Below are 14,989 nucleotides of genomic sequence, written 5' to 3' on the forward strand. Positions count from 1 at the left end.
CCCTGATTGTCGTTGCCTCCTTGTTCCAAATAATACATTTCTCTCAAATGCTTTCCAAGTCCATAAACATCAACACATAAATATATGTTTCACAAATTTATCTAGTAAGCATTTATTTTAAAAAGCATTCTAGAGCTCTACTATCTAGCTGCCACATATAACTGTCATATGTATATTCTAAGGCCTTGCACAACTTGGACAAGAAAGTACCAACCAAGTTGTCAAATGTTAGTTGTTTTATTGGCATTCAACTCTGTTGGTGATGGCTTAAGCATTGCTCGTTTTGTCTTCTTGGCCATTGCCATAGTCTTTTTTGTTTCGTTGTAGAATATCGTCCAATTTACCAAGCAATCTCTATTATAACAAAAAGGGAAAAAAAATCAGTTTAATGCAAGAGTAAAGTCAAAGGTTATTGGATGGTGTGAGATAGAAGTTATGGATGTATAAAAACATGCAAGAATACTTTTTGCAGCTCAAAACAGGAAAATTAAATTAGACGGTCTTCAAGAAATTACTAGAGAAACATGTAGTTAATGTATAGATGCTTGTGATCGTGAATATTTTAGGAATTCATCAAGGCATGCTAAACTATCCTTACGCATCTGAAGGAAATTCGTCCATATAGTAGTGCTGATGGTATCTTTAAATGATCTCTTTGAAGCGTATCTACTTTTTGACCATACGACTCCTAATTATGTATGTATGCATGTTCCACTAAATGATTATAAGATAAACACTTTCATAAAAAATATCTTATTCATATTATTTGCTCTACGTGCGTGTTGTATGCGTGTGTGTGTGTGTGTGTGTGTGTGTGTGTGTGTGTGTGAGAGAGAGAGAGAGAGAGAGAGAGAGAGACTATAGGCAAACTCCCGAGATAAACCAAACATCATCATGACCTAGAAATCTATATCTATTGAAAGAAAGAAAACCTTACATACATGTGGGATTATGGTTGTTCCCCATATCTCTTTTTTGTGTACTCTACCGATAGAACTAGCTAATCATGTCACCATAATACTGAGTATTCCAACAATTCCCTTTGAGTGGTGTCATGTCAATGACACATAGATTTTATCTGAATGTTTCAAACTTTTCCCGAGCCATGCCTTGCTAAATTGATCTTTAGAGTCATAGTGGATCCCTCAAATTTCTCCTCTCTTAATTTAATGCCAAATAGAATAATGTAAAATTAAAATGCCGTTTTCCCTTCAACGATCTTTTGGACTCAAAGAGCAAGACTCCATGAACTGTTGATGAATCGAAAGAGCCCAAGAACAATCGTGTCTCATAATTGACCTAAGGCCCCGAAAGAGAAAGCCAAGCCATAGAGCCCTAGGTCATAGGAAGGGGAACAAAAGTGCTTAAAATCCTGCTAATTCCCTTCTAGATAATCCTTGCCTGTTGGCAATCCCATTGGCAATGCTAAATAGATTCCATCAAAGACAAGCAGCAGGATTCCCTTCTAGATAATCCTTGCCTATTTGCAATCCCATTGGCAATGCTGAATAGATTCCATCAAAGACAAGCAGAGTCATCCCCAAACTTGGACCTCCATAGGTCATTGCAATCCCTACGTGAATAGAAAGCCAAAAGAAAAGAGTGATTTTTCTATTAGTCTTCCAAAAAAGTTTCAACTGATCAGCAGAAAGCTGAAAACTCTCCCAATGAGGAGCTTTGCATTTGAGCTAAAATTGCTGGCATTACTAACCATGTAACAAAAAAAGAGAAGACTCTTTTCTCAGTGCCCTAGACCAAAACACTACCACTCTCCAGGGCCTTATTGAAAAAAAAATTATGGAGACTCCTCCATAGAGTCAAATCCTCCATGAGCCCAAAGTGTTGGAAAGGTCACCACCCCCCCATCTGTAAGCCCCCATATGAGGAGAGCATGGGGGAGGGAGACCTAGGGCATGTGCCCAAAAGAAAAGGTAAGGGAGGAGGCTGCCACATGGGCAGCACCTCACAGGGAAAGGACAGCCAAAAGGGGCTGCCACATGGGCAGCACATGAGCTGCCATGTGGGCAGCACAGCAGCCTGGCAGAGGCGCTTCAAGGACTGTCCATACGGGCTGCAACAGGCCCCTAACAGAGGCGAACACGAGGGCGGACTGAGGTGACATGGCGCAGCAAAGGCGCACACGTGTGGGCAGGACAGGGTGCCAGAAAGGGGCGCAGCAGAGGCGGGTGTACCAGCAGGAGGGTCGGCCATCCTGGTTAGGCTGGTTGGGCTGGTTGGAGCCAGCCAACCAAGCCTTATATAGGCAGACAGAAGGGGCTGGGACCCTGCCTTGGAAGGAGGGCTAAAGCCCTTGGAGTGTAGGCAAAAGGCCCTGGAAAAGAGGGCCCTAAAAGGGCTAAAAGGGGCTGCCTACAGCATATATTCCTACAGACCCTAAAAGTCGTCCGGACTGGTCGGTTTTTGGAAGGGCCTTGGGCCTATAAAAGGAGGCCATTATGCCTCATACAATCATCCAACTATCCAGCAAGAAAAGGAGCAAACAGGAGCAGCCAGAAGACACTCCCTTGGGCCTCACACTGGGGTGAAGGAGAGTGGAAGGTGTGCTGTAGACTGAGTTCCCTAGAGGCTGGACCTTGGCTGTCTTCTAGGGCAGCAAGGAGTTGTGATCATCATATCTTCTGGAGCAGCACTCCAGCCAACACATAGGAGCAGCACTAGACCTACCTTGGGCCTATATCCAAGAGGAGAAGGAGGTACAGAGAAGCTGCAGAATAAGTTGAGAAGGGCTGCCCATCTAGGCTGAGGTTCCTAACAGCAAGGTGGAGAGGATCACTCTAGACAGAGAGTCTACATTTGCTCGAGGTGGAGCACACGGGCTCAGAGATCTAAAAGTGCCAAGCTTGTAGTAGAAGGACCTTTTGGTATTGTATCCTGTCCTAGTTTCTGGACGGACGGAAATATAAAGTGTTGCTTCTATATTTGTTTCTGAGCATTGTCTATTTACTGGCTTGCACAGCTATGCACATAAGCTAAGAAGTTTGTGATTCAGTCACTAGTTTGGGCTTCTCCCAAGAGAATAAAGAATAATCTTTATTAGAATTGAATTTGGTCAAAGAATGGTTAAGTTAATTAACCAAGAATAAGTTTTATTGTTTTACTGTTGCTTTGCATCTGTAAAAAGAGAACTATGGGGACACCCACAAGGGACTAGAAATAGTCCTAGAACTAGAATGCATGCATTAGACTAACCTTTAATGGGTTAAAGTGTTGAATATTGTTTGTGGCAATGTTTAGGACCAAGGAAAGTGCAAAGAAGCCCTAGAATTAGGGGAAAAGTGCAAAAAGCAAGTCCTACCAAAGGCAACAAGCATCCTGAAAGTGGGCGCTTATATGGAGGAGGGCCCCAGCTAGGCAGACAAGTAGAAAAAGCAGCGCGATTCTCAAGAAAAGCCCTAAAAGCAGCAGAAAAAGCTAGAAAGCTTGGTTTTTGTATAAAAGTAGCTTTTACGAAGAACAAAAGCATAAAATAGCTTTTAAAAAGCACTAAAGCTAGAAATAGCTTTCAGAAAGCAGGTTTAGCTTTTTGCTAGGCCAAGGTTATAAAATAAGAGCCAAAGAGTTCAAGATCATTCAGTTTTGTACTCAGTTCATGCTCTTGTGAAGAGCCAATTGTACAAAGACTATTTTCTATTGCAATAAAGACCTTGGGGGGGGGCCAGCCCTTCTTTCTGGCCCCTAGTGCTGTGTTCTTTCTTCTCTCCCTCATCTCCCAGCTACTCTACTTGTCAGCAATCACGTTTCAACAAGCTCTTCAAAGTTCCCACGCTTTGTTCAAGTTCCGGTTACAGATTCTAGTGCAGGAGCAAATTGCGATTTCTTCTACAGAGCCTGTCTTGGATTGTGTGCCACGTTCTTGAGCCTGAGAGTGTTTCCTTTGCTGCGATTCTGTGCCAGAGTGTTTCCTTTGCTGTGATTTTGGTTTCTACGCATGGATCTACAGAGCCTGTCTTGGATTCCGTTCCAGGTTCTTGAGCCCGAGAGTGTCTCCTTTGCTGCGATTCTGTGCCAGAGTGTTCCCTTTGCTGCGATTTTGGTTTCTACACGTGGATTGAAGCCGGTAAGCGCTTGCAAGCCGTGCCCTAGAGCCCAAGAGGAATTTGCGATTGGTTTGAGGGCTGTTCTTTGGTTTAGTTACGGTTTCAGTGGTATCAGAGCCAAGGTTGGTTGCTCTCTTTGGTGACCACGATCCAAGAAGCTTGCAGCCTCAGAGATTCGTAGGCCCTTGCTGTATCTGCGTATTTCTGGTCCAGATTCCCCGGACAACTGGTTGCACCATACAACTAAAAGCCACTCCCACCCTTACTTCATCGCGCATCGGGCCGGCTCTTGTCTTCACCCATATAGATTTACTACCTCAAAGAGGAGTGGAGCTCTGCAATTAGTTGTGTTAGAACAAGAAGTCATGGTTTCAGAGCAAGGGAGTTCAGCTTCCAAGAGGCCCAGTTCAGCTTTCAAGAAGCAATCTAAGGGACTTGAGGACGATCTTAGTGAAGGATTCATGAAAGAAAAGATCAAGGAGTTCGAGATTCTTAAGGAGAAACCTCGATTTCAGCAATTATTTAGATGATGTCCTATCCAGGTCAAAGCCACGAAAAGAAAAGGGAGACAGAAAACTTTCTCATACTTCTCCATCGAAAGAGTCTTCTAAGCATTCTCCTTTCTCTAGGGAGAATTCACAGTCTCCTGCATCACGCCAGAAGCATGAAACTTCAAGAAAACGACGGAGGAGTCTGAAGCCACACGAGAGACGAAGTCGAAAGCATGGAAGGAGAACTCCTAGTTCAAGCCCATCTTCTTCTAGTTCTTCTTCATCTTCTTCTTCTTCCTCTTCCTCTAAATCCCGAGGATGCTCTCGTCATAAGCACAGAAGAAGATCCAGATCTCGAAGTAAGGATTTCAAGGAAGGAGGTAAGTCTGTCAAGTTCAATACTTTTGATGGAAAGTATGGAGCCACTGAGAAAGCTTTGCAGTTCATCCGTCAATTTGACATAGCCTTCAAAACAGGCACTATCACGAGAAGTCCAAGTTAAAGATCGTGAGTCTTCATTTGACAACAAGTGCCAGTGCTCGGTGGGGAGCTCTTCTTGTTGTGGAAGAATCTCCAAAGACTTGGAAAAAATTCAAGAAGCAGTTCTATGAACAGTTCTTGCCTAAGAATTTCTATGACGATGTTCATACAGCATGGGAAAGTGTGTGCATGGCAGCCACTGACACCATCAACACATATAATCAAAAGTTTTGGACAGCCTAGCTTCAAATCACGCCCTTCAAAGAAATTTCAGAAAAGACAAAGCTTCGGAAGTATCGAGTGGGATTGCTTCCCAACATACGGACTCAAGTAAGCATTGATCCAAAGAAGACGAAGCTCAGAGATTTAATGCATTCAGCTTCAGTGGTTGAACTGCTAAGGGAAGATCTTCTTCAAACTATGGTAGAAAAAGGAAAGGGTGTGAGGATTGTACCACCAACTCAAGATTCAAAAATATTTCAGCCTTAGAAGCCGAGGGGTCCATTCAAGCTTCGAAGGAAAGTCAAAGTTTACTCCAGAGCAGATTGCGACCTTCCGAAAGGAAGGTAAGTGTTTCGGTTGTGGAACACTAGGGCATGTGGCTTCCCAGTGTCCCCATAGGACTGTGGGTCCAAGGGAGCAGAAAACGCCAAAAGAACTGCCAAAGCCCGTGGCAGGAGGAATCCCAAATATGCTGGGAAGAACCACAGAACCAGAAAACAGAGAGCTTTGCGTCGCATGGGGTAAAGTAAGAGATCAAAATGCCTTGATTCTTTTTGATCCAGGAGCTACCGATAATTTCATCTAAGAAGATCTAGCTTTGAGGCTAGGAATTAAGATAGAAGAATTGGGATTATCTTTGGATGAAGAGCATGTCTTCAAAGGGGATCTAGTCAAAGTTACACCTTTGATTGGAAAACTTAGGATTCATGTACAAGATTATGTGGACCATGAGGAGTTTTATGTTTCACCTCTCGAGCATTATGGTGCAATTTTGGGTATGCCATGGTTCCATAGAAAGGAGGTGGTTCTTGATTTTAAAGCAAGAACTCTAGTTTTGAGCATCGGAAAAAGCAACACAAAATCTTGGCAAAAGGAAAAGGCGAGACCATTCCAGTTGTATCAAATATCTCCATTGCCAAGTCAATAAAATCTGCAATTTCTGCGTACATGGTTTTTGTTAAAGAAAAAGAGGGTGAATCCCAAGTGGAAATAAGTCCATTGGAAAAAGAAAAATTTCAGTTTTTAGAATCTTTCAAAGATTGCTTTTAAGATTCTTTACCAGGAGAGCTTCCTCCAGAACGGCCTGAAGATCATGTCATAGAGCTCCTTCCAGGAAGTGAGCCTCCGAATCGGCCGCCTTACCGTGTGAGCACAGCCCAGACCCAAGAAATTATGGCACAAGTACAGGATTTGCTCTCAAAGGGACCTATCAGGCCCAGTTCTTCTCCCTTCTATTCTCCATTGCTCTAAAGTTCAAAAGAAGGATGGCTCTTATCGCATGAGTGTGGATTATAGAGCCCTTAATAAAATGACAATCAAGAACCGGTTTCCAATCCCTCGCATAGACGATATTTTGGACAGATTAAAAGGAGCCTCTATTTTCAGCCCCATTGATTTAAAAAGCGGATATCATCAGATAAGGATTCAGCCCCAAGATGTCCAGAAGACAGCTTTTCGGACTACTTTTGGACTTTATGAGTTTCTGGTGATGCCTTTTGAACTTACCAACACACTTGCTACTTTCAATCGAATGATGGACAGAATTTCCAGATCCCACAGGCACTTTACAGGTACTTTCTTTGATGACATTTTGGTCTTTTCTAAGATAGAAGAAGAGCACAAAGAGCACTTGGCTACTGTGTTTCAAGAACTCAGAAATCATAAGCTTTTTATAAATGCCAAAAAGAGTGAATTCTTTCTTGATGAGATTCATTATCTTGGACACATTATTTCCAAGGAAGGGATTCGAATGGATCCAGCTAAAATAAGATCTATACGAAATGGCCAGAGCTCACCTCGGTACATGAAGTACGCAATTTTCTTGGACTTTGTTCTTATTACAGATGCTTCATCAGACACTTTGCTGACATAGCAGCCCCCTTACATGATTTGGCCAAGAAAAATGTAGTCTTCAGGTGGGGAGAAAGACAATGGATAGCTTTTAATGCTCTCAAAGAAAAGTTAACAATTGGGCCCATTCTCATTGTTCCACATTTACAGAAACCGTTTGATGTGGACTGCGATGCATGTGGAGAATGTGTGGGAGCTGCTCTTCATTTAGAAGGCCGAGTCATTGCTTATGAAAGCCGGAGGCTGCGTGGTGCAGAAATGTTTCTCGGTGTTTATGAGAAAGAGATGTTAGCAGTTATTCATGCTCTAACTATTTGGAAGCATTATCTTCTTGGAGCTGATTTTACGGTCAAGACTGACCACCAAAGTCTCAAGTATTTCCTGACTCAAACCAAGATTTCCGAAAAGCAGATGAAGTGGGCAAATTTCCTGTCCATGTTTCATTTTCAGATTCTTTATACACCAGGAGCTCAGAAAAGAGTTGTAGATGCTTTATCCAAAAGGCCTAAAGCGAATAATGTCACCATAGCATACGGTGACACAGAGGTGAACATGGAAAGGTGACCTAGGAGTGAACAGGGGTGACTTGGAGGTGAACATGGGTGACCTAGAGGTGAACAGGGGTGACCTAGGAGTGAACAGGTGTGACTTGGAGGTGAACATGGGTGACCTAGAGGTGAACATGGGGAGGTGACATAGGAGTGAATAGGAGTGACCTAGGGGTGAACAGGGGTGACTTGGAGGTGAATATGGGTGACCTAAAGGTGAACATGGGGAGGTGACATAGGAGTGAACAAGGGTGACCTAGAGGTGAACATGGGTGACAGAGAGGTGAACATGGGGAGGTGACATAGGAGTGAACAGAGGTGACCTAGGAGTGAACAGGAGTGACTTGGAGGTGAACATGGGTGACCTAGAGGTGAACATGGGGAGGTGACCTAGGAGTGAACACGGGTGACCTAGGAGTGAACACGGGTGACCTAGGAGTGAACAGGGGTGACTTGGAGGTGAACATGGGTGACCTAGAGGTGAACATGGGGAGGTGACATAGGAGTGAACAGGGGTGACCTAGAGGTGAACATGGGTGACAAAGAGGTGAACATGGGGAGGTGACATAGCAGTGAACATGGGTGACCTAGAACAGGGGTGACCTGGAGGTGAACATGGGTGACAAAGAGGTGAACATGGGGAGGTGACCTAGGAGTGAACAGGGGTGACCTAGGAGTGAACAGGGGTGACCTAGGAGTGAACAAGGGTGAACTGGAGGTGAACATGGGTGACAAAGAGGTGAACATGGGGAGGTGACATAGGAGTGAACAGGGGTGACCTTGGAGTGACCTAGGGTGAACATGGGATGAACAAGGGGTGACCTGGAGGTGAACATGGGTGACAGAGAGGTGAACATGGGGAGGTGACATAGGAGTGAACAGGGGTGACCTGGAGGTGAACATGGGTGACAGAGAGGTGAACATGGGGAGGTGACATAGGAGTGAACAGGGGTGACCTTGGAGTGACCTAGAGTGAACATGGGATGAACAAGGGGTGACATAGGGATGAACATGGATGACAGAGAGTGAACTTGGGGAGGTGACATAGGAATGAACAAGGGTGAACTAGGGGTGAGTGAACAGGGGTGACCTAGAGGTGAACATGGGTGACAGAGCCTAGGGTGAACATGGGATGAATAAGGGGTGACATAGGGATGAACATGGGTGATAGAGTGTCAACTTGGGGAGGTGACATAGGAATGAACAAGGGTGAACTAGGAGTGTGAACAGGGGTGACCTCGAGGTGAACATCGGTGACAGAGAGGTAAACATGGGGAGGTGACATAGGAGTGAACAGGGGTGACTTGGAGGTGAACATGCGTGACCTAGAGGTGAACATGGGGAGGTGACATAGAAGTGAACACGGGTGACCTAGGAGTGAACACGGGTGACCTAGAGGTGAACATGGGTGACAGAGAGGTGAACATGGGGAGGTGACATAGGAGTGAACAGGGGTGACCTAGGAGTGAACATGGGTGACCTAGAGGTGAACATGGGGAGAAGACATAGGAGTGAACATGGGTGACCTAGGAGTGAACAGGGGTGACTTGGAGATGAACATGGGTCACAGAGAGATGAACATGGGGAGGTGACATAGGAGTGAACAGGGGTGATCTAGGAGTGAACAGGGGTGACCTAGATGTGAACATGGGTGACAAAGAAGTGAACATGGGGAGGTGACATAGGAGTGAACAGGGGTGACATAGGAGTGAACAGGTGTGACCTAGAGGTGAACAGGGGTGACCTAGAGGTGAACAGTGAGAGTGCTCTCAACGGAAGCAAGAACGGAAGAAGAAAAGAGAGAGAGAGAGAGAGAGAGAGAGAGAGAGAGCCACACAAGTTTCGGTGGGTGCAGAACCACCCTAATCTTCTTTTTCATTCATTTATATATGTGTTTGAGTATTGTACATAACCGGGGTAAAGGCACAGTGACCTTTAACCCCCACAACCTCCCACTTAAAGGATAATGTGCCTTTAAGGGAGAACAACCAGTGAGCATACTATCCAATGCCCGTCAATACACGACAATACTCAAACCGCTGACTAGGTAGACTCTTCGTCAACATATCTGCAGGGTTATCATCTGTATGAACCTTGACAAGCTCTATGCGCTTGTTCTCAAGTACCTCCTGATGAAATGATACCTGACCTCAATGTGTTTGGTCTTTGCATGAAAGACCGGGTTTCGTGCTAGTTGAATAGCACTCATGGAATCACTATGCAATGTCAGTACACCTGTATGAATCCCAAAAAATCTCACTAGCCGATCAAGCCAAATAGCCTCCTTACAACCCTCTGTGGCTGCAACATACTCAGCCTCTGCGATAGACAAAGCAACACACTTCTGTGTGCGAGACATCCACGACACTGCACCACCTGCAAAGGTGAACACATAACCAGAAGTGGATCTCCTACTATCCACATGCCCTGCATTGTCTGAATCTGTGTACCCAAGTACACACATGTCTCCTTTACCAAAGCAGATGCACATCTCCTTGGTACCCTTCATGTACCTCATGATGCACTTAACTGTCTCCCAATGCCTCTTTCCTGGATTAGCCATATACCGGCTAACAACTCCCACTGCAAATGCAATGTCTGGTCTAGTAGCTATCATAGCATACATAAGACTCCCAACTGCTGATGCATAAGGAACCTTGGCCATCATGGCCCTCTCCTCATCTGATTTGGGACTATCTGTGTGACTCAGTTTCACATATGGAGGCAATGGAGTACTCACTGCCTTCCCCCCCTCCATATTGAAACGTTGCAATACTTTTGTAACATACTCTTTTTGTGAAAGCCAAAGGAGTTTCCTACTCTGATCACGCATGATGCACATACCAAGAATATGACCTGCAAGTCCCAAATCCTTCATATCAAAGGCCTCATGCAACTTGGCCTTTAATGCATCTAGCTCATAAGTATTCTTGCTAGCCAATAGCATATCATCCACATATAGTGCCAGGATTATCAGGCTATTATCCTTAGCCCTTTTAGTGTAGAGACTGTGATCAATTTCACTCCTTCTAAAACCCTGGGACCGAATGAAAGCATCAAACTTCTGATACCATTCTCTAGGCACTTGCTTAAGACCATAGAGACTCTTCTTCAGCTTGCAAACTAAATGCTCTTTGCCCTTTTCTTCAAAGCCTTCCGGCTGCACCATGTAAATTTCCTCATGCAAATCCCCATGCAAGAAAGCTGTCTTGACATCCATCTGCATAAGCTCCATATCCTCTAATGCCACTAGTCCAAGCATGCATCTAAGTGTGGTCATCTTCACAACCGGAGAGAATCTCTCATTAAAGTCCACACCCTTCTCTTGCTTGAACCCTTTAGCGACCAAACGGGCCTTGTACCTAGGCACATCATCACCTGTGACCTTCATTTTGTAGACCCATTTACATGGCAATGCTTTCTTTCCATGTGGCAAAGAAACCAAGTCCCAAGTCTTATTCTTCATAAGTGAACTCATCTCTGATTGCATAGCATACTCCCACTTGCGTTGATCCTCGCGCATCATAGCCTCTCTGTAGCAAGAAGGCTCCTCGCAATCAGTAAGCATCACATAGTCTACCCCTGGAACAAACCTATCAAGCAGTCTAGACACTCTAAATGATCTTCTCAAGGGCATTTTAGCTTACTGTCCCACCTGCATATCAGCCACATTTGGCTCATCATTTCCACCAATAGATGATCCATCATCTACCTTTGATTGTATACCTGTGGGAGTATTTGGTGGTACCATTTCTTGCACATTTGGTGCATGGACAGCTTGCTGTCTATCAACATATGTAGGTGGATTCATATCCTAGAAAGTGATTCTCCTCATTTCCACATCCCTCATGGGTGCCTATGCATCTTCTTCTCATTGAAGACTACATCATGGCTGCGTATGATCTTCTTTGCTTCTGGATCCCAGAGATAATAGCCCATCTCTCCACTTTCACCATAACCCAGAAAGATGCATTTCCTAGACTTAGGATCTAGCTTCTTTCGAAGCTCTTTCCGCACATGTGCATATGCCTCACACCCAAATATACCCAAATGAGAGTAAGAGGGCTTCTTGCCACTCCATGCCTCTTCAGGAATATCACCATCCAAACTCTTACTAGGTGATCTATTGATCACATGCACTGCAGTCTTTATTGCCTCAGCCCAAAAGCCACCAGAAAGACTTGCATTGGAAAGCATGCATCGCAATCTTTCAATGGTACGGTTCATCTTTTCTGCAACTGGATTTTGCTCTAGAGTACGAGGGGATGTGAGCTCCCTCTTAATCCCACGTGTATCACAGAAATGCTGAAAGTCATGAGAGAGATACTCTCCACCATTGTCAGTCCATAGGCATTTAAGCGTTCTACCTGACTGATTCTCAACCAAGGCCAGTCATTTCTGAAATACCTGGAACACATCACTCTTCCGAGCTATAGCATAAGCCCACACTTTTCTAGTTGCATCATCAATGAATGTCACATAGTATTCAGCCCCGCCTAATGACCGTGTACAATGAATGTCACATAGTATTCAGCCCCGCCTAATGACCGTGTAGGCATGGGACCATGTGCCCAACTTGCAATGCCACAAAGAAGTGCTTGGCTGCTCGGTTGTTGCAACAACATAATCAAATACCCCTGATATATGTAAGGGATACAAAGTCCCACACTTGGCACCCCTGGCCAAAAGCATAGAGCCCTTCTGAATTTTCCAACTCTGAAAGCCAAAAGTGGTGTGAAAACCAGCATCATCTAGCTGACCCACTGAAATAAGACTCTTGGTCAACTTAGGCACATGTCTCATATGTTTCAAAATAAATGCAGACCCATTTGCAAAAGAAAACTTTATGTCACCTTCAGAAATACCACCATCCAAACTCTTACTAGGTGATCTATTGATCACATGCACTGCAGTCTTCATTGCCTCAGCCCCAAAACCACCACAAAGACTTGCATTGGAAAGCATGCATCGCAACCTTTCTTGAATGGTACGGTTTATCTTTTCTGCAACTGGATTTTGCTCTGGAGTACGAGGGGATGTGAGCTCCCTCTTAATCCCACGTGTATCACAAAAATGCTGAAAGTCATGAGAGAGATACTCTTCACCATTGTCAGTCCGTAGGCATTTAAGCGTTCTACCTGACTGATTCTCAACCAAGGCCAGTCATTCCTGAAATACATGGAACACATCACTCTTCCGAGCTATAGCATAAGCCCACACTTTTCTAGTTGCATCATCAATGAATGTCACATAGTATTCAGCCCCGCCTAATGACCATGTAGGCATGGGACCACATACGTCTGAATGCACCAAATCAAGCTTTTCAAACTCTTTCTTTCCCCTTCTTTTATGGGCTGATTTAGTCTGCTTCCCATAGAGATAGTGCTCACAAAATTCAAAATCAGAGAAACTCAAATGCGGTACATAACCCAAACGGCATAAGAGTTTCATTCCATTCTGGCTCATGTGCCCCAACTTGCAATGCCACAAAGAAGTGCTTGGCTGCTCGGTTGTTGCAACAACATAATCAAATACCCCTAATATATGTAAGGGATACAAAGTCCCACACTTGGCACCCCTGGCCAAAAGCATAGAGCCCTTCTGAATTTTCCAACTCTGAAAGCCAAAAGTGGTAGGCACATGTCTCATATGTTTCAAAATAAATGCAGACCCATTTGCAAAAGAAAACTTTATGTCACCTACTCCCACTATGTGACATGCATAGTCATTTCCAAGATGCACACAACCTGTTTTTCCACTGTCATGAGTGGAGAACCATTCCCTATGGGGAGTAACATGGAATGAAGCACCAGAATCCAAAATCTAATCCTGGGAATATGCATCATCTAAAGTGGTAAGCAACTCTGCAGATAAACTAGACATGAAGAGAACGTCATTGTCACTATCATGTGTGACTGCATTGATCTCCTCGATCTTCACTTTTCCTTTGTCCTCCCTTGGACTCTCTTCCCTTTTGATTTGCACCCCAATTTGTATTCTTTTTCTTATCCTTTTGCTCTCTTTTCAGCTTGTAGCAATCCTTTTTCATATGGTCCTTCTTGCCACAGTGGTAACACTCAATGTTACGTGCCCTGGATTTGCTACGAGACTTCCTTCTTTCTTGGGACTTCCCCCTGAACTGTGATCTGCCCCTTTGCACATTTAAGGCTGCATCCTCCTTGTTGCCGTCCATAGACTTCCGTCTAATCTCCTCGGCCAACAAGCTACCCACAACATCATTAAATTTCAATACTCCACCAGGTGCAGAGTTACTGACAGCTGTACGGAGAGTATCCCATGAGGATGGCAATGAACATAAGAGAAATATCGCCTTAGTCTCCGCATCAAAATTTATCTTCTGAGCCTGAAGCTGGCTGAACATAATATTGAATTCATTCAATTGAGAAGCAATGGAGACCCCTTCCTTCATCTGCAACTCAAATAACCTCTTCATGAGGTAAACTTTATTAGAGGCAGTTTCCTTCTCATAAGTGGCACACAATTTCTTCCACAAATCTTCCGTAGTCTGCTCATTTACTACTGTGAAATAAACTGACTCTGCAAGATGAAGTCTAATAGTAGACTTTGCTAATGCATCCTGTTGGGGTAAAGGCACATTGCCACCCCTTTATGAAAGATATGACACCTATGACTGTCTTAAGACAGTCATAGGGTGAAAAACCTAATCCTAATAAAACCTATGAGTTTGTGGTGTGGCTTATCACTTCACACCCACATCTTTTGTGTCACTCCTCTCTCTCACTCTCTCCCCGTTGTACTTCTCCCTCATTCTTTCCCTCTCAACTGGTATCAGAGCCTTCATCTCTCCCACTTCCACTTCTGCCTACCCCTCCTTATCCCCTCGGGCCTCGTGCCCTCAGCAGCGAGCTCACAGCGGGACAGCGTGCAGACAGCGCAGGTGGAGCTGGGCATTGCGCAGGCAGCGTGGGCATCGCGGGCAGAGAGGCGGTGCGCAGGTGCACACGCAGACAGCGCGGGTAGCACGGGCAGAGAGGCATCGCGCAGGCGACGCGCGCGATCAGCGCGCAGGCAACGCGGGGGAGCTCGTGTATGGATGTACGGCCGTCCGTACCGCCGTACGGATACCGTACAGGCGGCCGTACCGTACGAACGCCGCTGTACGGACTGCGTCAGGAAGCCTGCGTCAGGAGAAGGTGCATTTCGATTTTTTTTTGGGATTCGTGCACTGCGCAAGTCGAGGAAGTAGAGCAGGACTGCGCAGGTACAGGAAGTATAGCAGGCATAGAAAATTTTTTTTGGAGAAGCAGGAAAAGAGAGCACTCTGCTCTTCATTCCCGTTTTTTTTTGTTTTCAAAAC

The 14,989-nt window shown here is 44.8% G+C and overlaps 1 protein-coding gene across 4 annotated transcripts in view; it reads right to left on the reverse strand.

Moving 5' to 3' along the window:
• Positions 1–14,989, reverse strand: part of LOC147890133 (cAMP-dependent protein kinase regulatory subunit-like) — a 38,958-nt gene continuing 23,969 nt past the window's right edge. For all 4 annotated transcript variants that reach the window (XM_087390674.1, XM_087390671.1, XM_087390672.1 and 1 more), the window contains one exon: positions 1–354. In XM_087390674.1, the coding sequence (XP_087246800.1) occupies positions 268–354 (87 nt within the window). In that variant the 3' untranslated portion in view covers positions 1–267. The remainder of the gene's footprint in view (positions 355–14,989) is intronic.

This window comes from Dipteris shenzhenensis, chromosome 19 (assembly GCF_047967505.1).
Source record: "Dipteris shenzhenensis isolate YYH24624 ecotype China chromosome 19, Dip_SZ_1.0, whole genome shotgun sequence".
Taxonomy (NCBI): Eukaryota; Viridiplantae; Streptophyta; class Polypodiopsida; order Gleicheniales; family Dipteridaceae; genus Dipteris; species Dipteris shenzhenensis.